The following is a 23,011-nucleotide window of genomic DNA, read 5'->3' as shown; positions in this document are numbered from 1 at the left end:
GTCACCTACAACAATGAAGTGGTAAATTAAGTACATTATAACCGATTACCGTAATTACAAGTAGGTGTCGATACTGTTTTCCGTGGTTTGTTACAAACCTATAACTTGGTCAAGCAGATCTTGTCAGTAGAAAAAGGCGGCAAATTTGAAAAATGTAGGCGCGAAGGGATAGCGTCTCATAGAAAATTTGAATTTCGCGCCTTTTTCTACTGACAAGATTTGCTTGACCATCTATACTGATTTTCATAAGTTTTTTTTTCGTTCGCTGCAGAGTTGGTTTCGTCTAACTCTAAACATTTCCATTAAACATTAACTATTCGACCTATTTCTCTAGTAGCAAATTGTAAAGATTTAATACTTACACTACCTATGTAACTAATTATCTGTGTAAAGCGCCCTCCAGACTATACGCGTGAATCGCGGGCGAAGCCGCGAACGCGAGTGTGGAGTCTAGTTCGCTGATATGCGAAATCGACTCCAGACTCGCGTTCGCGGCTTCGCGCCGCGATTCGCGCACGAGTGTGGAGCGGGCTTAAGAAGCAATCATTGTCTTCATAGTTCATTATAGTCACTAATAGTCACGATATTAATCCAATACAACACACCACATATTTAACACTACACTTGCTTTAAATGAAAAGGACATACGTTAAATACACCACCATTGCACTTTTTCACTAAGAAAACTGTTTTTTTAATAATATTATATGGAAAAAAGTGAAAAAAAATGCAATAAATCAGTTCTTACTTCAGTTTTTTCATTCAAATCCATCTCCGAAAATGTCTCTAGAAATGTGACCAGCATATAAAAAATATAAGCAATCTTGTAGGGAATCGGTCCGTTCCGGTTTTTAAAGATACACAATTCAAATATTAATAGAGAATAGTTGTCTACATATAATATTATATTAATCTTATTAAAATATAGATTCTTTTTAAATTCAATAATGCTTTTAATCCATTTTTTGTTTGCAACCAACATTCGTGTGCTTAGAGAATATAACTTGGTTATATTCTCTAAGTTCGTGAGTTGTTCGTGTTCGTGTCTCGTGTCACTGTCAGTGTCAATGTCAAATAGTCTATGACTCTTGCCCCTTTGGTTTGTGGTTATTCGATTCGCGGTGCGGTGTAATGCGGCACACCGCATTTATTTCTCAATTGATTATATTCTAAGGCACTGTTGATAAGATAAAATAGTCCAATATAATAATTTTTCACAATGGCTCAGGCGGGTATTGAAAAGTTATCCTTAAGTGAGTAATTTCAATGCATATAACCTAAGTGCACGGTGATACACGTATGCAAAATTTGTAATTAATATTATTTTACAGAGGAGATTTTCACCTCGGATAAGAAAGGTAATGATGAATCTGGAAATGGTACTGAAGAAAAGCCGTTTAAAACGATCCTACAGGCTATGCGTCAAGCGGGGAAGGAGCCTTTTCCAACGATCTACGTTGACTCTAAAGAGGAAGGAAAAATTTACGATGTAGCTGCCAAGTCTCAACTTAAAAAAATTCAGAAGATCTGGGTAAGAGAAGCCCACAAGGCAGCGGATAAGGCTAAGCTTGAAGAGGAAACTAATGAGAAGAGACTGCAGAACTTGGAAGAAGCAAAGAAAATTGTCATTAAGAACGACCCGGATTTGCCGAACGCAACAACTGTCAAGATTTATGAGAGTAAGTCAACTTTCTGGAGGTTTTTTTAATTCTATGTTATTACTATCTACTTTGAAAAAAAATGCATATTACATACTGCTAGTCAAAGGTGAATACAGTAACATATGTGACTCATACATAATTAGGCTGTACATTTTTTTGTTTGACAGTTCAAGATGTGACCTGAGTCCAAGATGTGATATGAGTTTGTTTCAAAGTAGTGACAATTAGTTGATTTGTTTGAGTTTGAATTGGAAAATGTGGTGCAATATAGGTTATGTTATGATAGCATACAGTAAACAACATGTCCTTAGTTGTATGATGCAATATAGTGCATTATGTCATATTGCACTAATTTCCTTTTAAACAAAATGGAAGTTCAATAGTGGGGAATCCCCTAGTTTATAACAAGTTGCGTAACATTTTATTGTATAATGATTATCATCGATATCAGTATTTTTCAAACTGTAGGTCGCGACTAAGGGCATCATGAAATAGTTTGAAAAACACTGAGTCATTTATTTGTATTTCTCCCTTCAGCTCCCGAGCATCGCGGGAAGCGTATCTGTGTCCGTGGCTGGGTGCACCGGTTACGAAGACAAGGCAAAGCCCTGACGTTCCTCACGCTCCGTGACGGTACGGGCTACTTGCAGTGTGTGCTCCATGGCCTCCTCTGCCAGACCTACAATGCTTTGGTGTTGTCAACTGAGTCTTCAGTTATTGTTTATGGCACATTGGAGGTGTTGCCTGAAGGAAAAACGGTGAGTACCGTTTTGACACAGTTAACTGACCTTTTCTACTTATTTATGTATGTATGTATGTATTTACTTTATTGTACATAGAAATAAAAACACAAGAAACACCGTTACAGAGTCAATTAAATACAACAAAGGCGAACTTATCCCTGAATGGGATCTCTTCCAGTTAACCTTTGAGTTTATTTAAAATAGCCATTGGAAATAAGATTACCAGTAACTAGCGAACTGTTGCTGATTTAACGATTTATATCAGAGGAATCATGCTCGGGACTTATTGTAATGGTCCCAATAAATTTACAGATTCTGCTCTGATAATTGCAAAATAAGTAATAAAAATAATTAAGAGGGTACTGCTATAATTCTTTTTAGGGTTCCGTACCCAAAGGGTAAAACGGGACCCTATTACTAAGACTTCGCTGTCCGTCCGTCCGTCTGTCACCAGGCTGTATCTCACGAACCGTAATAGCTAGACAGTTGAAATTTTCACAGATGATGTATTTCTGTTGCCGCTATAACAACAAATACTAAAAACAGAATAAAATAAAGATTTAAATGGGGCTCCCATACAACAAACGTGATTTTTGACCAAAGTTAAGCAACGTCGGGAGTGGTCAGTACTTGGATGGGTGACCGTTTTTTTTTTTTGCTTTTTTTTGTTTTTTTTTTGCATTATGGTACGGAACCCTTCGTGCGCGAGTCCGACTCGCACTTGCCCGGTTTTTTTATATGTTATTTATGCTTACAATAAAATTGCTTATGGGAGCCTGGGGCTGCCTCGCAAATAATCCCAAGAATTGGTGTAGACTTAGGCACTAGTATTTATTAAAGTGACTGCCATCTGACCTTCCAACCCAAGGATAGGTCTTATTGGAATTAGTCCGGTTGTCACACGATTTCTTCACCAAATCCGACTAGTAATTATCAAATGAATGATATACTTATCATTATTAAGTTGCAAAGAATTCATTGGTATGAGCCAGGGTTTGAACCCACAACCTCCGGATTGAAAGTTGCACGCTTTTACCTATGGCTACCAACACTCGGTAGTGTTACAACAACTACCGACCAATAAGCCTGCTACCCAGCCTCTACAAGCTGTTTTCATCAATAATCAACTCAAGAATAAGCACAGTATTAGAAGCCAAACAACCGGTGGAGCAAGCAGGTTTTAGGAAAGGATATTCGACGATAGACCACATACACACACTTGAATTAATCATAGAAAAATATCAAGAGCAGAGGAGACCCTTGTATCTAGCCTTCATCGACTACCGAAAAGCCTTCGATACCGTAACCCACACAAGTATATGGGAAAGCTTAAATGAACAAGGAGTGGATGATGTATACATAGAGGTCATCAAAAGTATATACAGAAGAAACTCAGGAAGAATCAAGTTAGAGTCACTCGGCCAAAGCTTTCCCATAGAAAGGGGAGTAAGGCAAGGAGACCCACTGTCTCCTAAGATATTCATCGCCATTCTAGAAACCATCTTCAGCAAGCTAAAATGGAGTAAATTAGGAATATACATACAAGGTACTTACTTAAATCATTTAAGATTTGCAGATGACCTAGTGTTGATAGCGGAGTCATGTACGCAACTACATCACATGACGGAATCCCTACACATAGAGAGTATCAAAGTAGGACTAGAAATGAACCTAAGTAAGACAAAGGCAATGACAAATAGCTGGAAAAGACCACTAAGTATAAATGGAAACACGCTGGAATATGTAGAAAAATATACCTACCTAGGAAAGAACATTAGCTTCAATAAAGACAATAATGAAACGGAAATAGAAAGGCGAATACAACAAACATGGAACAAGTACTGGAGCCTAAAAGGTATATTTAAAAGTAACATGCCAATAGCCATTAAAACTAAAGTCCTAAACTCAAGTGTCTTGCCATGTATGACATACGGAAGCCAAACTTGGAAATTCACGGCAAAAGCTCAAAGAAAAATCATTACATGTCAACGGGCGCTAGAAAGAAGCATGCTCAATATAAGAAAAATTGAAAAAATAAGACACTCAAAAATAAGAGAAAAAACAGGAGCAACAGATGCCTTGAGCTATGCAAAAAGACTAAAGTGGAAGTGGGCAGGCCATACAGCAAGACTTACAGATAAGAGATGGACATTAATAGTCACCAAATGGAGAGGTCCACTTGGCAAAAGAGGCCGGGGCAGACCACAAATGCGTTGGGATGAAGACCTAAAAAGAACAGCCGGCACAGACTGGATGGCGACAGCACAGGACAGGGACAAATGGGCAGCATTGGAGGAGGCCTTTACCCACTAGGGATTCATTAGTAAAACACATATTATATAAGTCTTAGTTTTATTTTAAAATTTTTTATGTAAACTTTTTACAATGAATAAAGGGCTTTTTTTTTTTTATTTTTTTTTTATTTTTTTTTTTTATTACCAACACTCAACTTTTGCCAACACCCAATTAAACTGTTCTACCCACAGGCTCCGGGCGGGCATGAGTTGACAGCTGACTACTGGGAGTTGGTGGGCCTGGCACCTCCAGGTGGAGCTGATGCCATCCTCAATGAAGAGGCTCTTGTCGATGTCCAGCTTGATAACAGGTAACCCTGGTTATTGCTTACTAGTTTTGCCCGCGACTTCGCCTGCGTGGAATCAGTAACAGCAGCTAGTGTTATCATAACACCTGAATAAAGTGTAATAGCAATCATTCAATTTGGGCATAAATGTCAATTCAAATTCAAAAGTGATCAGGCAATTCATTAAGTCTCTCAATTCTACCCCATTCCCATCGGCTTGTCTGATATTCAGGCTCTTGGGCCGTTATCTTTTTATGAAGAAAGGGCAACTCAGCTACGGCTTGCCTACGAACAATCTAGACGCGCCGCCACTGATAGACAGACACACTTTAGCATTTATAATATTAGTATGGATTAAAACTGCTGCGTTCCCGGAACTAGCCTTGTCAAATTGCATTAATTTAATCGCATTTAAATGGGCACCCATATTATGATCTATAAAAGCGCTACGATTTTTTTTTAAACCGATGGTGGAACTGCACCTAAATTAGGTTACTAATAAATAAATATTATAGGACATTTTTACACAAATTGACTAAGCCCCACGGTAAGCCCAAGAAGGCTTGTTTTGTGGGTACTCAGACAACGGTATATATCATATATAAATACATAGAAAACAACCTTGACTCAGGAACAAATATCTGCGCTCATCACACTTACAAATGCCCTTACTAATTTAAATAAATAATTGCAGGCATATAATGATTCGCGGTGAAAACACATCGAAGATCCTCCGTGCCCGCGCGGCTGTGACGCGCGCCTTCCGCGATCATTTCTACGCGCGCCACTACACGGAGGTCACGCCGCCGACGCTGGTGCAGACCCAGTGTGAGGGAGGCAGCACGCTGTTCAAGTTCAGCTATTTCGGGTGAGTTATATCAATCAATCAATCAAAGCATTTATTTTCAGGCTACTAAGGCCCATAGATACATACCTTACAAACTAACATATAAATATACATTATATACAATAATAAAAATCTTAAATACTAAAAACATATTCGTGACGCAGTTTTCTGTTGCGGCATCACCTGCTCTGGTGTAGGATTTCTGGGGATTTTTAAACACAACCTTGTCTTTTGGTGGTGGTGGTGTAGGATATATCAAATACTATATACGGAGATCACATCGAAGAGTCTCGCCGTCTTCCGTTATCATTTCATCATGTGATCATGGAGATGGCTTCGAAGATTCGGTCATTTACGCCTTCTGTGACCATTTCTACTCCACTCGATTTGGTTGGTAAGATAAGAAGTTATTATTCGGATTGTTGACTACAGATTGGTTGAATCCTTGGATGCATACGACTGATTTGTATTATGAATAAAAAATTGAACAAGAATTAACCTTCTATTAGAAATCCACCGTGCAAATACTTTACCAACTGTTTAAGGCAAGTGATAAGTAACGAAAATCTGTAAAACGAGAATAACTAAATGGTTTGACAGACTAAACCTTATTTTTTTAAACAGATCCATAGGGGCTGTCCATGAATTACGTCATCTATTTTTGACCCCACCTAAAGTCATCCAAAAATCATGCTTAAAATGACCCCCTTTCTTCCTACGTCATGCTACCATCATCCGACCCCCCCCCCCAGAACAGACGTAATTTATAAATAGCCCCATGGTTCAATGTGTCTAAACACCTTATAAACAATATGTGTTTGTTATTGCAGCGAGGAAGCATACCTGACTCAGAGCTCGCAACTGTACCTGGAAACTTGCCTGCCGGCGTTAGGAGATGTGTACTGCATCGCGCAGTCTTACCGCGCGGAGCAGTCTCGCACTAGACGTCATCTTGCTGAGTAAGAATAAATAATTTCAAAGTTCGCAACTGTACCTGGAAACTTGCCTGCCGGCGTTAGGAGATGTGTATACTGCATCGCGCAATCTTACCGCGCGGAGCAGTCTCGCACTAGACGTCATCTTGCTGAGTAAGTATAAATAATTTCAAAGTTCGCTACTGTACCTGGAAACTTGCCTGCCGGCGTTAGGGGACGTGTACTGCATCGCGCAGTCTTACCGCGCAGAGCAGTTTCGCACTAGACGCCATCTTGCTGAGTAAGTATAAATAATTTCAAAGTTCGCTACCGTACCTGGAAACTTGCCTGCCGGCGTTAGGGGACGTGTACTGCATCGCACAGTCTTACCGCGCGGAGCAGTCTCGCACTAGACGCCATCTTGCTGAGTAAATATAAATAATTTCAACATTCGCTGCTGTACCTGGATACTTGCCTGCCGGCGTTAGAAGATGTGTACTGCATCGCGCAGTCTTACCGCGCGGAACAGTCTCGCACTAGACGCCATCTTGCTGAGTAAGTATAAATAATTTCAAAGTTCGCAACTGTACCTGGAAACGTGCCTGCCGGCGTTAGGAGATGTGTACTGCATCGCGCAGTCTTACCCCGCGGAGCAGTCTCGCACTAGACGTCATCGTGCTGAGTAAGTATAAATAATTTCAAAGTTCGCTACTGTACCTGGAAACTTGCCTGCCGGCGTTAGGAGATGTGTACTGCATCGCGCAGTCTTACCGCGCGGAGCAGTCTCGCACTAGACGTCATCTTGCTGAGTAAGTGTAAATAATTTCAAAGTTCGCTACTGCACCTGGAAACTTGCCTGCCGGCGTTAGGAGATGTGTACTGCATCGCGCAGTCTTACCGTGCGGAGTAGTCTCGCACTAGACGTCATCTTGCTGAGTAAGTGTAAATAGTTTCAAAGTTCGCTACTGCACCTGGAAACTTGCCTGCCGGCGTTAGGAGATGTGTACTGTATCGCGCAGTCTTACCGCGCGGAGCAGTCTCGCACTAGACGCCATCTTGCTGAGTAAGTGTAAATAATTTCAAAGTTCGCTACTGCACCTGGAAACTTGCCTGCCGGCGTTAGGAGATGTGTACTGCATCGCGCAGTCTTACCGTGCGGAGCAGTCTCGCACTAGACGTCATCTTGCTGAGTAAGTGTAAATAGTTTCAAAGTTCGCTACTGCACCTGGAAACTTGCCTGCCGGCGTTAGGAGATGTGTACTGTATCGCGCAGTCTTACCGCGCGGAGCAGTCTCGCACTAGACGCCATCTTGCTGAGTAAGTGTAAATAATTTACGCTAAAATAGCTATTTGTTTCACAAGTGGGCAAAGTTGTTGTGTAACTCCTAATATTTCCTAATATTAATGTATTATAATACCGCAATACATGAATATCTACAAGGGCTACAAGGGCACTCAAGAATTTGGAGTTCATCACATTCGAGGGCTTCCAATACCCGGATCCCATTTGTTTAAACGCATTTTTCAATACCGGATTTTTTGAAATGCAATACCGGGATTCCGGTATTTTCAAAATATTAAGCGATTCATAGTCAATACCGGGATCCCAGATCTCTGCATCGAGAGAGAGAGATCGGGATCTCTGCATAAGGTTTATATTTGGCCTGCGCAAATATGACCATGTGTCACAATTCCGTTCTCAGCTCAAGTGGCTTCCTATTCGACTTCGCCGTGACTCTCATGTCCTCGCCCTTCTCTATGGCATTCTCTTTAACCCCGCTACACCACCTTATCTCAAAGAGCGTTTCAAGTATCTCTCTTCTATCCGATGTTCTCGGACTCATATTCTTGCTCCTCCTTCATCTACTTCAAAATTTTATAACTCCTCGTTTACCTTCCGGGCTGTTCGGTTGTGGAATGCTTTGCCAGTAGAATTAAGATTAGCTAAATCTCTCCCCATTTTCAAAAATCAGCTGAAAGTATACTTTTTATCTCTGCCTTAAGTTGCCATTTTATATATTGTATATATGTAAGTATAAAATATATATTATGTATATTGTATATTTATTTGTGTATTCGGTTTTGTTGTAATAGTTGTATAAGTAGTATGTAATATGTGTGTTTGTGTTTAATAGTCTCCATATTTCACTCCGTGCATTACCTGTTGACTTTTGTTTGAGTTACACATTTCCTGCTACCCAAAGGTTGTCTGGAAGAGATCGCTTTTTAGCGATAAGACCGCCTGTTGTTACCGGGTTCTATTGTAACACTAAAATTTCTTTGTAATTTTACATGTATGTAAGATGTATGGTTATTGGTGCAATAAAGAATATTTACTTACTTACTTACTTACTTACCGGGATCCCAGTATTTATGAAGACAGTTTCGGTCTTTATACCGGTATTGAATGAAGTCCGGTTTTTGGAAGCCCTAATTATGTGTGTTTCTCTGTAAACGTTTTTTGAGGTTGGGCAATAAAGAGGATTTGTATTGTGTTATATTGTATCATAACAGCATGGTTATTGTTTATTTATGTTTGTTTATTTATGGTTATCATGACACAGATACAGCCACGTGGAAGCAGAATGCCCGTTCATCACATTCGAAGACTTGTTGGACCGCCTGGAAGACTTGGTGGTCGATGTAGTCGACCGCGTGCTTGCCTCGCCCGATGCGCATCTCGTCCACGAGCTCAACCCCAACTTCAAGGTCAGTCACACACACACACACACACACACACGCACACGCAAATCTACACATACACACACACCTACACACACACACACCCACGCGCACACGCACGCACGCACGCGCGCGCACACACACACACACACACACAGCCATGCATCTTAATGTCGGGCACAGGCGTCATGCACGAGAGGGATTGGGCTATAGTCCCACGTTAGCCCAAGTGGGCTATTTCACATACACCTCTTGGATTTCGTTTTGTTGTTTTTTCCGCAAAAAAATATAATAACTTGTGGTCATTCGTGATATTTTTCTAACCCCAAATTGACCCTGCTGTAAAAAAAGCGGCTAAGATATAGCAAGACCCAGATCATTGAAGGGTGGATGTGCGTACTGCGTAATATCATCTGAATACCAACGTGTATATTTTATATTACAGAGGCCCCAAAGGCCGTTCAAGAGGATGGCGTACACCGAGGCTCTGGAGTACCTCAAACAGCACAACATCACCAAGGACGATGGCTCCTTCTACGAGTTCGGAGATGTAAGTTTCTTACGGTTAGATTATCTGTAATAGTGACCTAATGTAATCTGCTTACATATTCATGGCAGCGTATTTGAAGTGTAGAAATCGGAAAGTATGTTTAACTGTACGGCTACCATCACTTTTTATATCTCTCGTCGCACTAATATGTCAGTATGAGCGAGATGCATAGAAAGTAAATTACGTTCACGATAGCGTTTATGTCAATGCCAAACTGATGGTAGCCGAACTGAAATTAATAACGTTTATAACCTTATATGTGACGTCCCACGGGTAAAGGTACCTTATGGCGGTTGGCGCATACGCTATTATTAACGCCGCTCTAATATTATTGCGGCGCTATGCGACGTAAGCGCCGGCCGCCATAAGGTACCTTTTTCTGTGGAACGTTACATATATATATGTACAGTCGCCATCAGATATATCGGAGCGGCCAAGGTGTTCACAATATCTGAACACGCACTCTAACGCCCTGACAATAGAGGCGTATTCAGATATTTGTGAGCGCCTTGACCGCTCCGATATATCTGATGGCGACTGTACATCACTACACCTTATTAACCCGTGCGAAGCCGGGGCGGGTCGATAGTTAGGTATATAATAAAGTCACCCTGGTTGTCAAACAATCTTGATGTGTTTCTTTTATTGAAAATCACGTTTTAAAAATAAGTCACGGCAAATGTGTAACAATTATGAATCTAATACGATCATTTATATTCTTCTGCTTTCATAAGTAATAGTTATTGATTTTTAAAAAGCGTTTTTCAATTAGAAGACATGCCAAAATCGCTTACCTTCTTTCTAATGCTGAAAAAAGAAACTATCACGTTGAACAAATCAGTTATGTATGATGTATGTGCGTGTGTGTTCATAAGGCGAACGTATATCTCCAGCATTTGCAACTATCAAACTCGAAAGCAAGATCTTTTCATCTCTTACGTGTTATAAAATCTATAAGTCTTTGTTACAAACATGAATCTAGTATTAAACTGGATTGGGCATGAGTGGGGATAACTGACAGAACGGGATAGTGTTATGTATCTTTCAGTAGGAGTAGCAGTGAAAGCGCTATTATTGTTTGTCCTTGTCAGTCTCACATATTTTTTGTTCCCCACCATAAATTTAGTATGGATTATGGTGGGCAACAAATATATTCGACCAATCATAGCGTCGCATTACGTATGTTTTGTCCCTCATGCAGGCACGCGTATACCACTTCTATAGGATGCTACCTTCTATGGTTATAAACTAAAACTTATCATCCGCAGGACATCCCCGAGCAGCCCGAGCGCAAGATGACCGACGCGATAGGCGTCCCTATACTACTGCACAGCTTCCCTGCCGAGATCAAGTCGTTCTACATGCAGCGCTGCGCGGACGACCCGCGCCTCACGGAGTCCGTGGACGTGCTCATGCCGGGCGTGGGGGAGATCGTCGGCGGCTCCATGAGGTCCTGGGACTACGATCAGCTCATGGAAGGTGGGTCTACGTTTTAGCTGTGACTACAGGATGTGCTCCCGGCGTTGGCGTGATCTTTGGTGGTCCCATGAGGGGGACTATGACCAGCTCATGGAAGGTGGGTCGACGTTCTAGCTGTGACTACATGTGCTCGCGTCCGGCATCGGCGCGATCGTAGGCGGCCCCATGGGGGGGACTACCTGCAAGTGTGCCCTGAACTACTAACTGAGATTGCCGGCCCTGGAGCTAGTGAACACGCGTTCGAAATGCCAATACTGTTACTATCATTCGCTATTCTCTATATTACACGTGTCTCAGTGTTTCTCCGTTTGCTGTTCTAATACGCCACTTGTCCACAGGCTACAAGCGCGAGGGCATCGACCCGTCCCCGTACTACTGGTACACGGACCAGCGCAAGTTCGGCTCCACCCCGCACGGGGGCTACGGGCTGGGGCTGGAGCGCTTCCTGTGCTGGCTGCTCGACCGCTACCACATCCGCGAGGTCTGCCTCTACCCGCGCTTCCTCGAGCGCTGCACTCCCTAGATACCACTATAAATGTCACTAAACTGAAAATCGTACTTCGAGACCAAAAAATGTAAGACAATTTTTTTTTATTTTATTTAGAACACAAACGGTCACATAATACAAATGAATTTTTAGTACAATGTAGTGTACTTAACATACTTAAGAAACAGACCTGGAGGAATTTTGCCACTGCAATACATTGTTTGTAAAACAATAATATAATTTTGTTTTTAAATAAACACGCTAAGATAATTTATTTATTAGTAATTTGACTCCTATAATTTAGAAAAAGTGCTTTTATTTACTTAGTTAGACATTACAAAGTGAAAGTATAAATACAAGACGCGCTAGTAAAAAATGGCAACACTGTCTTACTTTTTTTGGTCTTGAATCACGATTTTCAGTTTAGTCTAATGGCATATTCATAAACGCGTTACTGGCCTGAAATTAGCTATGAATCGTTCTATCGAATCTTTATGAACGGTTACTTCAGTCTACCCGTGTAATAGCCAGTGTTGTTTGTTTAAAATTAAACTGTTCCAGTGTTTTTGCATTTTATCGTCTTAAATATTGTTTATACATAAATGCTATTTATTTATTTTGCACTTTTCTACTGTTGCTAGTTCTAGAGTCAGAAGGTAAATCTAATTATATGATACAAAACATTTTTTGGAATATGAACCCTAATGTAAGTACTGTAGAGTTCTTATTTCAAAGTCAAGCTTCATTAATGAAGTGGAACTGGTCATGGCATTTCTTGTGTTGATTTAAGACTAGATATTGTTAGCATTTTTGTGTTATGATTAAGATAGGTATTGGAAATAATATCTGAAAGTGTTTTATGAAGAGTTTGATAATAACAGAATGTATTAAAGGTAAATACAGCTTGTTTTACTAAGTTACAAAGTGTTTTATTTATTCAGGGTTTATTTTAACCTTTTGGACGTCAATTACCGATATATCCGCACCGCAGGTTCAACGCCAATAACTCGGTCACAAACCACAGAACAACATAGACCTACGTGCATATGCATAAAGTTCAATTTCAGTTTTGACACTTCGGTGACGTGGCGTCCGCGTGACATGTGTGAAATTTTGTATGAAAGTCAAACCACCTTTAACACGGCGTCGAAAAGGTTAATGTAAGGCTATAATATGTCCATGTAGTATGGAGCACGTCACAAGTATATATCTGAATAAGACTTTTTTAAATCTTCAATCCTCTATTGCAGTGGTCGGCAACAGGCGGCCCGCGAACCCTTCACTTGCGGCCCGCGAGCCTCCCTGACAATTTTGTATGTAATATTGACAAATGACAATGTCTGACAAAGTCATAATATAAGTAATATTAACAAAGTGCGGCCCGCGTCAACTTCTTTAACTATGTGGCCCTTGGCTGCTAAAAGGTTGCCGACCGCTGCTCTATTATGAAGGCGTTAAAGTGCGTGTTCAGATATTTTTGAGCATCTGGGACGCTCCGTTGTATCTGAAGGCGACTATACGATTGCTCTATCCGATTGAAACGGTCACATGATATATGTCACACTAAAAAACGCCATTTAGTTTTCACTCTTTATTCTTCACAAAAAAATAGTATAAAAATAATGTCACTAAGTAGTTAAATATGTCTTCTGTGATATTCTTGATACTGCTTATTTTCCACGTGGTTCTTTGGTCTCAGTACCGTAAGGTAAACAACCGTAAGGCCAATGTGGACAAGACCGTCTACAAAAACCAGTCTGCCCCACATTCACCTTATTATGTTCGTTCAAATATAGGTACAATGTAACTATGAGGCACATCTGAATGGCTTAAAAATTAAAATATTGAGTATTTACTGTATTTAGTTAAAACTAGATGTATGACACCTACTCGGTTTTCTTAACGGGTGAGTAGACATATCAGAAGCTTTAAAAAAACGTCACGTTGGTACCAATACGTAAAAATAGGTAGGTACAGTCAGCAGCAAAAGTTGCTAAGCAGGCTCGCCTGTTCAAAATTACCTTGACACGCTCGCTCGCTAGAGTCGCGGTACTATTAGTTATTCCGTGGTCGCGGCAAGATCATTTTGAACGCCTCGCCCGCTTATCAACTTCTGCTGCTGACTGTACCCGACACTTTTCTAGAATGCCCTTCCAATTTTAGAACGTCATTTTTTTAGTTTCTGTCTATACATTAGTTTAAGTGTGCCTTCAAGGCATCCACTCGGCGTCGGCGTCGTAATTCCTCGCGCCGCCGGCGGGCGGCTCGGTCAAATCCTCCTTGCTGCTCGCCACTTTGTGGTATACCTTCTTGCCGGCTTCCACTACGTATTCCACGCCGTCGGCTGAAACGGTAAACAATATCTTAAGGACGAGGAAGTCTGACCATTATCTTCTAGGATCACAGGTCTCCGGTAGAGCGACTCTGATAGCATATATATACCAATAAATCTAGGTAAGTATTTAAGTACTTATGCTTTAGAATGAAGCATCGCAAAGCAACATACTTGTCGTAGCATTTGGTGTGCTGCCTTAATGTACCTATTGAATTTAATGGAACCTATGTCGGATGTTACGCTGTAGAATAGACTACTGTACAGTCAACGGTAAAAATATGGGTGTAGACAACTTACTCAAAAATATGTCCCATAGTTCTTAATTCACTGACATTAAAGAGTTATGGGACATATTTTTGAAATGATTTGTACACCCATATTTTTACCGTTGACTGTACCTACGGATAGGTATGGTTGTTCTTGTCTACGTGACAGCGTGATAAAATGGTATCCGTCACTTTCCATCGCGCTGTTAAAAAGTGACGGATATTTTGTCACGTGGATAAAGCCACCCATAATAGGCCTGCTGAACATCATTAATTATCTACCAAATATGGAAATGAAGATTATACAAACCAGGAAATACTTTGAATCACGCTTAGATTTGTAATCTCGTGCGTGACGAGTCACAATAGTAAAGTGTCTATACATTTGGCACGGTGTGATTCACACTGTAAATAAGTCTGAGCCCGATGTGTCGGAAGCCGGTGTTGCTCGAAGGTCTGAGCACATGACACAAAGCGCAAGAGGAATGGATTGGTTGTTGTATAGAGTATTGAACTGGTTTACCATCTACTATACGAATCGTATTGCTAAGGCAATAGAGTTTGAAATCGAATGAGCTTTTAAGGTGAGCATTTAGATAACAGAACAGATAGTCTCCTATTGTACCTACCTATTTAATATAGCTTGACGGAAATGGATCACACTAAAAAGACTGATGGGTTAGGGTTACCTACTTAAATATTATTATCACGATAAGCTCAGGTGGCTCAGGTGCTTATTTCTTAGAAACAGATTCGGCTGTTTTATGTGGTAGCCTGGTCATCTAATGAATGATTTTCATCAATCTTATATTTTATCTATACCTAACAGTCTTCGCTACCTACAGCCTTGCGCCTTGCCGATGTTGAGTATAACGAGAACAAAGGTTTAGTTTCAGGCTCGATGGTTATGTTGACTCCTACAATCTCGCAGTTAACGTGCTTAGTTTTTCTGCAAGGTGATGGTGACTAACAAGACTTAAGTATATTTTACCTATGACGCCGCCAGTCTTCCGCACAGCTTCTCCGATGTTATGTGACGAGAACGTGCCAGGTTCCATGTTGATGTTGACGCCTTCCGTCGTCCCGTTGACGTGCTTCGAACAGTTTGCTATCAACATAACTGTGCCTGCAGAGTTATATTTTACCTATGACGCCGCCAGTCTTCCGCACAGCTTCCCCGATGTTATGTGACGAGAACGTGCCAGGTTCGATGTTGATATTGACACCTTCCGTCGTCCCGTTGACGTGATTCGAACAGTTTGCATTCAAGGTGATGGTGACTAACAAGGGTTATATGTTACCTATGACGCCACCAGTCTTCCGCACAGCTTCTCCGATGTTATGTGACGAGAACGTGTCAGGTTCGATGTTGATGTTGACGCCTTCCGTCGTCCCGTTGACGTGCTTCGGACAGTTGGACTGCGAGATGATGGACAGGTCGTACGGGCTCACGTTGAAAGAGGACAGTTTGGTGCGCAACTGTGGACAACGTAAATTATTTCAGAAAATTAAATGGTTTATCGGCTCCGCCTTGAGATTGTATTAGCTTGTATTTTATTAAGAAAACGCCGCCCCTGAGGGCGAGAATATTAGGTACAAAGGGAAGTGTTCAAATTGTAGTCGTGATCAAACTCGCATAGAACGTGGTGAGTTAGTTTTAAAGGCTGTCTGGGTCATTTTGGAGGCTATGACGGATGATTTGGTCCAGTTGTACGTTGGCAACACATGTAATGGGTATAGAAAGGAGTATAGGTATAACATTACACTAACCTTATCAACGTAGATTCTGTCCAGCTCCTTGGTGCGCGAGAGGATGGTGGCTGACCGTCGGTGGCCGAACAGTATGCTCTGGCATGTGAATATGGCGGCGTACGTATCGTAATCCGTTGCGAGGACCACGTAGCTCGCGGACCCGGCCACGCCTGCAAACAATATTAAGTTAATTGCTGAAACTGAGTACTAATACTAAATGCCTGTGGTGAGAAAAGTACCTACCTACACTCAGCGAGAAAAGCTTGTACCAAAAATGAAATTTTTGCAAAAACTTCTTATTGTTAGTGATAATAATCAATACAAATAACACAGCACTTACTGAGGGGGAAGCGCACTTTCATCCGCGCTGGCACCGCAGGGTCGGGCACGGTGAGCACGCCAGTGTATCTGAAAATAATCGAATTTAATCTGCCGTGAGACATACTAACATTTAAATAATCAAGCACGGCCGTCGTAAACACTGCTCGCACTGTTAGTGCCTGAGAAAGGAGACCTTTAAGTCAGCTTCTTTTGGGAAAGCGGCATAACAATATCTGATGTAGTTCAGGACTAAAACTAACCTGTAGTCGTGTTTCAACGGCGTCAGCCCCAGCACGAGATGCTGCGAGACCTGCTCGATCTCGTAAGTGCCGGGCTCCGAGGTCCTGGTGAAGTTGTACGTGATGCAGCTGGAGCCGGTCGAGGTCTTCTGAATGACGTACCATACGCCGAGGAGCTGAAACAAGAGGTAAGTCATTTTCTGTCTTTTTCACGGATTTTTATAAGTACTACGTTGATGGCAAACAAGCATGCCGTAATGGCTCGTCTACACGATGGGCCAACGCCGGTCACTCCAAGGGACGCATTTATGCGTTAGAGGGAGCAAGTGATATTGCTATCTCATTCTACCGCATGGCTGCGTCCCTTGGAGTGGCCGACGTTGGCCCATCGTGTAGAGGAGCTATAAAACTTAACTTAAAGGATGAGTCATGTTAGACCGGGCCGTGTCCGGGCCAGAGCTTCCGGCGCTTATTTTCCTACGACATGACAGGCGATCACGTGACGCTTTCCATAGAAAACGATGATCCGGCCCCGACACGGCCCAGTTTAACGTGAGTCATCCTTTAGTCCGCAACTTGTAACTTATATGGTCCAAATTCAAGTTCCAGTAAAATATTTATATAAGTATAAGTATTTTTCAATTTTATATATAAATGATAGGCCTGCATGGGATCCCCTCTGAGATATCAGTAGTGTACTCGTGTAGGTAACCTAAACCTATTACCTGCAGACCCTAAGTAAGTCGGAGCTTGACCCATTGACAGTGGCTTACTTCTAGCAAAAATCCAATCCTGATAATTTCGGATAAAACAACTACGTAAACATCGCCACCGTCGCCTACGGCTACGGCTACGTCACCGGATTAGCAAGCTGAAGTGGCAATGGGCAGACCACATTGCACGCAGAGAAGATGGCCGATGGGGTCGAAAAGTGCTCGAGTGGAGACCACGGACTAGCAAGCGCAGCGTAATAGGATGTCCACCCACAAGCTGGACAGACGAACTTCTTAAGATCGCCGGAAGACGCTGGATGCGGGTCGCTTCCAACCGACACGTACCTATGGAGGTCCAAGGGGGAGGCCTATGTTCAGCAGTGGACGTCTTATGGCTGAGATGATGATGATGATGATGAACTACGTAAACATTAAAAAAACACGTTCATAAAGAGACACGGTCAGGAGTCTGAACACTATAACAGTGGTTCAAACTCAAACAATGCGCTTTGCAAATGAAACAATGGTACCATCGCCCACACTGTCAACTGTAGATGGGTGGACCTTATGCCTTTTATAATAAGGTCCACCGATGTGCAGTTAGGAGTGTTGCTGTTTGTATTCATTACGAGCAAGTCACAATACAACAGAAAATGAATATTTCAAAGAGAAAAAAGACTTCGATTTCGATTGCACTGCACGATCGCCTTATACTCGTACTTACTTAATGCCGAGCGAACATGCGCACACTGCGCACCAACGAAAATGTGCACATACTAACTGGCCCACTTCGCAGTTGGACCGTCTTAACGAATATAAGTCCATGCTTATATTAGCAACATGGTGTTTTTAGGGTTCCCCACCCAAAGGGTAAAACGGGTCCCTATTACTAAGACTCCGCTGTCCGTTCGTCCGTCCGTCCGTCCGTCTGTCACCAGGCTGTATCTCGTGATCTGTGATAGCTAGACAGCTGACATTTTCACAGACGATGTATTTCTGTTGCCGCTATAACAAAAAATACTAAAAACAGAATAAAATAAAGATTTAAGTGGGGCTCCCATACAACAAACGTGATTTTTGACCGAAGTTAAGCAACGTCGGGCGGGTTCAGTACTTGGATGGGTGACCGTTTTTATAGATAATGGTACGGAACCCTTCGTGTGCGAGTCCGACTCGCACTTGGCCGGTTTTTTTTATATATATTAAGTACTCGTTGACACCTAACTTTCATTATTAGCGTTTTTAAAGCGATAAGCTAAGTGCTATGACAAGCATACTCAGAAATATGTAGGTACATAAACAAGAATGAGTCATCAACTAATATTACTAATATTGACGATATGCAAAACGTACCTATCTTTTAAGACATACATAACATACACGAGGTCAGTGAACGATAAAAACGAAATTTGGGACGATTTTCTGCGCCGTTATGCCAAAATATACCTACTCATTTTTGTTTTGACAAGTATTCTATCGATGCGCAAACTTGTAATTTTTTCCTTCTGATGTTTTTGTTCCACCGAGTAGGTAACTAATCTAATAGTTTGCTGATAAACTACATCTTGGAAACTACTTGAGTCAAAGGTTACGCGCCTAAAGATATCAGTGATCGTTTGTTATTGTGTTTTTTAAACAGCCCACGAGGAAAACTAGTGAAATAGGGGATATTACTGCAACGTTCTGCCGCCAGAGTGCAGCACTAGCGCCTATAGTAAGCCATAAAGTAACTTATAGGTCCATACTGTGCCTTAAATTGTTTTTTGACAAGTTTTCACAGTGACATGATGATATGACCCACATTATTATCTTAAGTTCGTATAAAGAGCTTTAACTTGCATATTAAATATTTTAGCTCAGAAAATGCATTCTTTATGCACCCGATCAATAAGACACGTCTAAATTCAAACTGTTCTGAATAATAGATGTATTGAAATGAATCGACAGATAGAGAGAAACGTGTATTGATAACACACAAAGCAAACTTGACCTTAGTGTCACTTTGGTCCAGATAAGAAATGACTCAGATCGGTGCCGTTAACTTCGTCTTAAATAACTTTTACGTTCTTGGAAACTGTTAAGTCAAGATAATGTACTAACCACACTTGAGTACCTAAGATTAAAATAACGACGACTGTCTTTTAAACTACTTTCACTCTCGAAATTGTTTTTAGATGCTTTACTAATTTCGATATTTAATGTCGGGTCGATAAACTTTAAAAAGAGTCAATTAACTGTAGGTACCTATTAGAAATCATGAATGTTATTTTGAGTGGTCGTTAATATTTACCTTAAAATCCTTAAAAATTAAGTATTAATTATGGTTGATGAATTTAAAGAGACGCAAAGCCACATGCGAGTTTTGGTTTGCAGACTCGATCCTGATCCTGACCTAATTAAAGGGAAATTTTTATTTTTAATTGACCGAGCGGAGGTAAGACCTCCGTTTTCAGCTTGCAAAATAATACTTTCGAATGTCCGGTTGTTCTCCTGTGTCAGTATCAAGTACTGAAAAAATTAATTCCCACTTGTAAAGGTGCCGCGTAAAAATTAGTTTTAGATTCCCTTAAATTTGCGATATATGTCTACAGGAAAGGCGCGAACAATTTTGCTATAAAGTGTGTATAACCCAGTTAAAGCTTTTTGTTAGTGTTTCACATTTATCACACAATAGATACCTATTGAATTTTATAGATTGCTGTATTTACCGTGTCATTGACATTCACTCTCCGATAAAGTAGGTACGTATGTTGTTCTCGATTTCTAAGAATAAGTTGGTAAATATACCTAAGTACCCATTTTTTTAACGGTGCTGAGCGGCAGTTTAACATAACATTTTATTCACTTAAACATCATAGGAATTCACCAGTTAATTGAGTTATATAGGTATATTCTCTTTAATGTACAAAGCAGGGTTAGGTAACTATCGTTTTAACACATAGTTATTAAAATCAGCATAAGTAACAATATGTAAGTCATCCATGTTTTATTTACCTTGATATTTATATATGTCTTATCATTTTTAGCACGACAGTTTACATAAACTAAGTTTTACTTAGCTACTGGGCATTTCTATTTAAAGTTGTACCCTCGAGTTTTTCGCATGTCCCCTTACATTTTTTGCGTTTTACTCTTAAGACGAATTTATTAACTAGGCAAATGATGTTTTTTATTGAAATATATTATATAGACACATCATTTATTACAAGTTTAATGCACAATAAATCACTTTTTTCTTACTTAAAATCAGGTTTTTAGATATGATAAAATCACTCTGTAGTACTGTCCCCTTCACAGACTTCAATTTTTGATGGACTTTTACACATATTTTTTCTATGAAGGCAACACCAAGTAATGCATTCCTGGCATAGTTTAAATGTTGAAAAATGTGTTATTGATGAAAAAGAGCTTTAAAAACACCAATAATAGGGTTTAATTTCGATAAAAACGTTGTCCCCGCGAAATGGTGAAACGGACATAGTCCAGGTTGGTTACGCAGTTTTCGCTACTTAGTGAAATACTTTTTACCAACATTTTAGGTTTTTTTTCATCCTGGAAACCCTGTGACCATAGATAAAGCTTGTTTAAACGTCAAATTTGATTTATAACAGTCAATTCGCAACCTCCAAGGCGGGCTGGTGTGTGACCGGTAATTTTACTCAATGTTTTGTCCGTTTTGTTCAACTGTTTATGCAGCTTGAACCTTAAGTAACTAAAACACTGTTAATATTAAATAAAACCATGTTTCATATAGTTATTTATCAAGCACATAAGTTGAACATTGCGGTTAGTTTTGTATTATTTTGAATAGATTTAATTCTGGATCAGACAAATCGTTACGTCCTTTTGGTTACAATTTGAAGCGTAACATATAGCCGGACTAGAAAAATGTAACCAAACGGACACGGTAAAGTCGCACGCACATTGAGTATGTATAGTTTTTACCGTGACTTTGTCTATACTTATTTAATTCATATGCAATTAATAAGTCATATTTTATTAAGTAATATTGAGTTTCTTATGTTTAAAACCTTATCTACTGATTTTGGTACATATTTTGTAGTCCTTTTTTTAATCACTGAGTATTTGTGTAAATTTTTGATTATTGTGATCTCGTCTTTACTTTGTCCATTAAGGTACATGAGTGTCCATTTGGAAATGTCCCCTTGATTTCAAAAGTATTTTTTATTGTTTATTCAAAGTTTATAAGCTAAATTATTTAATTTTTTTGACAATAATCTTTAGTTTTGGTAATTCTAATTATTGTTATTCGTCACATGGCAGTAATGCCAATAACTATTTAATAAACCTAAAAATATCGTACGATTTGGGGCCACCTCGTAACCAAACCACCTAAAATTTCCTTTTATGAAAAATGTTTGTTCTAAATTGGTAAATGATGATTGTTTTTAGGTTGTTTATTAACATTATTATGCTTTAAACATAAAAACATTTGCTTCAAGTATGTCTTTTATTGACTATTTCAATAACCATTTGTAACCAAACGGACCGCAAAAAACCTCCCTCATCCTATTAAAAATTAATTTTAACTGGTTTATGCTAAAAATATAACGATTCTCTTTTGTGTTTCGTAAACTAGAATATATTTACTCCTAAAATCACATAAAAAAGTACCAAATAATCCAAATTATATTTTCAACTCGTCAAGTGAGTCATGGTACAACTTTAAATGGAAATGCCCTACTAGTAACTAGGTACTGAACTGACCTTGTTCATTTCAAATCCTGGCATAGGCTCGACGACGGGACATTTCCCCAAGTGCATCGTATGAGCCGCCGCACCACCACACAGAGCTACCACCAACAATCCCCAATACATCTTCATTCTTACAACCACACCGAATTCAACTATTTTACAACTCTACAGAACGGTCAAGCGTCTTCGAAATTCAAATTAAAAACGGTCTAAAACATATGACGATCACAGCCGGAGAAGACCGAGTAATGTCTTCGAAATTCGATTTCCGAACGTTCGAAACATACGACGATCGCGAGCCGGCGTAACTGACTGACTGGATCGGTCGCTCTACGGTCATTTAAACCGACCTCACTCAGAGTGCGTGCAAAACCACGAATGTGCTAAACTAGTTCTGGAAAATTGATTTTATTTTAGTTATTTCCTTAGGTGTTGTTTTTGTTTTAATTAAGTTAAACGGTCCATAGCATGAATGTGAGTTTCTTAGAACGTTAGTAGGCTTATTGGTTTGTCGCCCGTAACGTAACTGTGACCAACTGCTAAAATATTACACACAATTTAAGTAAAGGTAAACGGACCTGAGGTAAAATGGGCTTTGCAAATATTCTTAACAGAGAATGCAACATTTCTCGACTATTTTTGTTGGACCACAAGGATTGTAGAGATCTGCGACCAATTAAATCCTACTGCTTATCTGCAAAGATTGTTTGCCAAAAGATAGGTTA

At 40.2% G+C, this 23,011-nt stretch overlaps 2 protein-coding genes across 2 annotated transcripts; one reads left to right on the top strand and one right to left on the bottom strand.

The window, feature by feature from the left end:
• Positions 1-1,101: 1,101 nt before the first annotated feature.
• Positions 1,102-12,868, top strand: LOC134674391 (asparagine--tRNA ligase, cytoplasmic). The gene is made up of 10 exons (XM_063532461.1): positions 1,102-1,253; positions 1,332-1,679; positions 2,199-2,419; positions 4,891-5,009; positions 5,680-5,853; positions 6,663-6,791; positions 9,311-9,455; positions 9,874-9,978; positions 11,247-11,457; positions 11,796-12,868. The coding sequence occupies exons 1-10, from the start codon at positions 1,220-1,222 to the stop codon at positions 11,978-11,980; spliced, it is 1,671 nt and encodes a 556-aa protein (XP_063388531.1). The 5' UTR covers positions 1,102-1,219; the 3' UTR covers positions 11,981-12,868.
• Positions 12,869-13,520: 652 nt separating this feature from the next.
• Positions 13,521-22,587, bottom strand: LOC134674948 (apolipoprotein D-like). The gene is made up of 6 exons (XM_063533106.1): positions 22,299-22,587; positions 16,879-17,033; positions 16,638-16,705; positions 16,316-16,467; positions 15,847-16,024; positions 13,521-14,288 (listed from the first exon to the last, which is right to left on the bottom strand). Exons 1-6 carry the CDS (start codon positions 22,413-22,415, stop codon positions 14,155-14,157), a joined length of 804 nt encoding a protein of 267 aa, XP_063389176.1. The 5' UTR covers positions 22,416-22,587; the 3' UTR covers positions 13,521-14,154.
• Between the last annotated feature and the right edge of the window lie 424 nt (positions 22,588-23,011).

Source organism: Cydia fagiglandana, chromosome 20, assembly GCF_963556715.1.
Source record: "Cydia fagiglandana chromosome 20, ilCydFagi1.1, whole genome shotgun sequence".
Lineage (NCBI taxonomy): Eukaryota > Metazoa > Arthropoda > Insecta > Lepidoptera > Tortricidae > Cydia > Cydia fagiglandana.
This window is presented reverse-complemented; position numbering and strand designations above follow the sequence as displayed.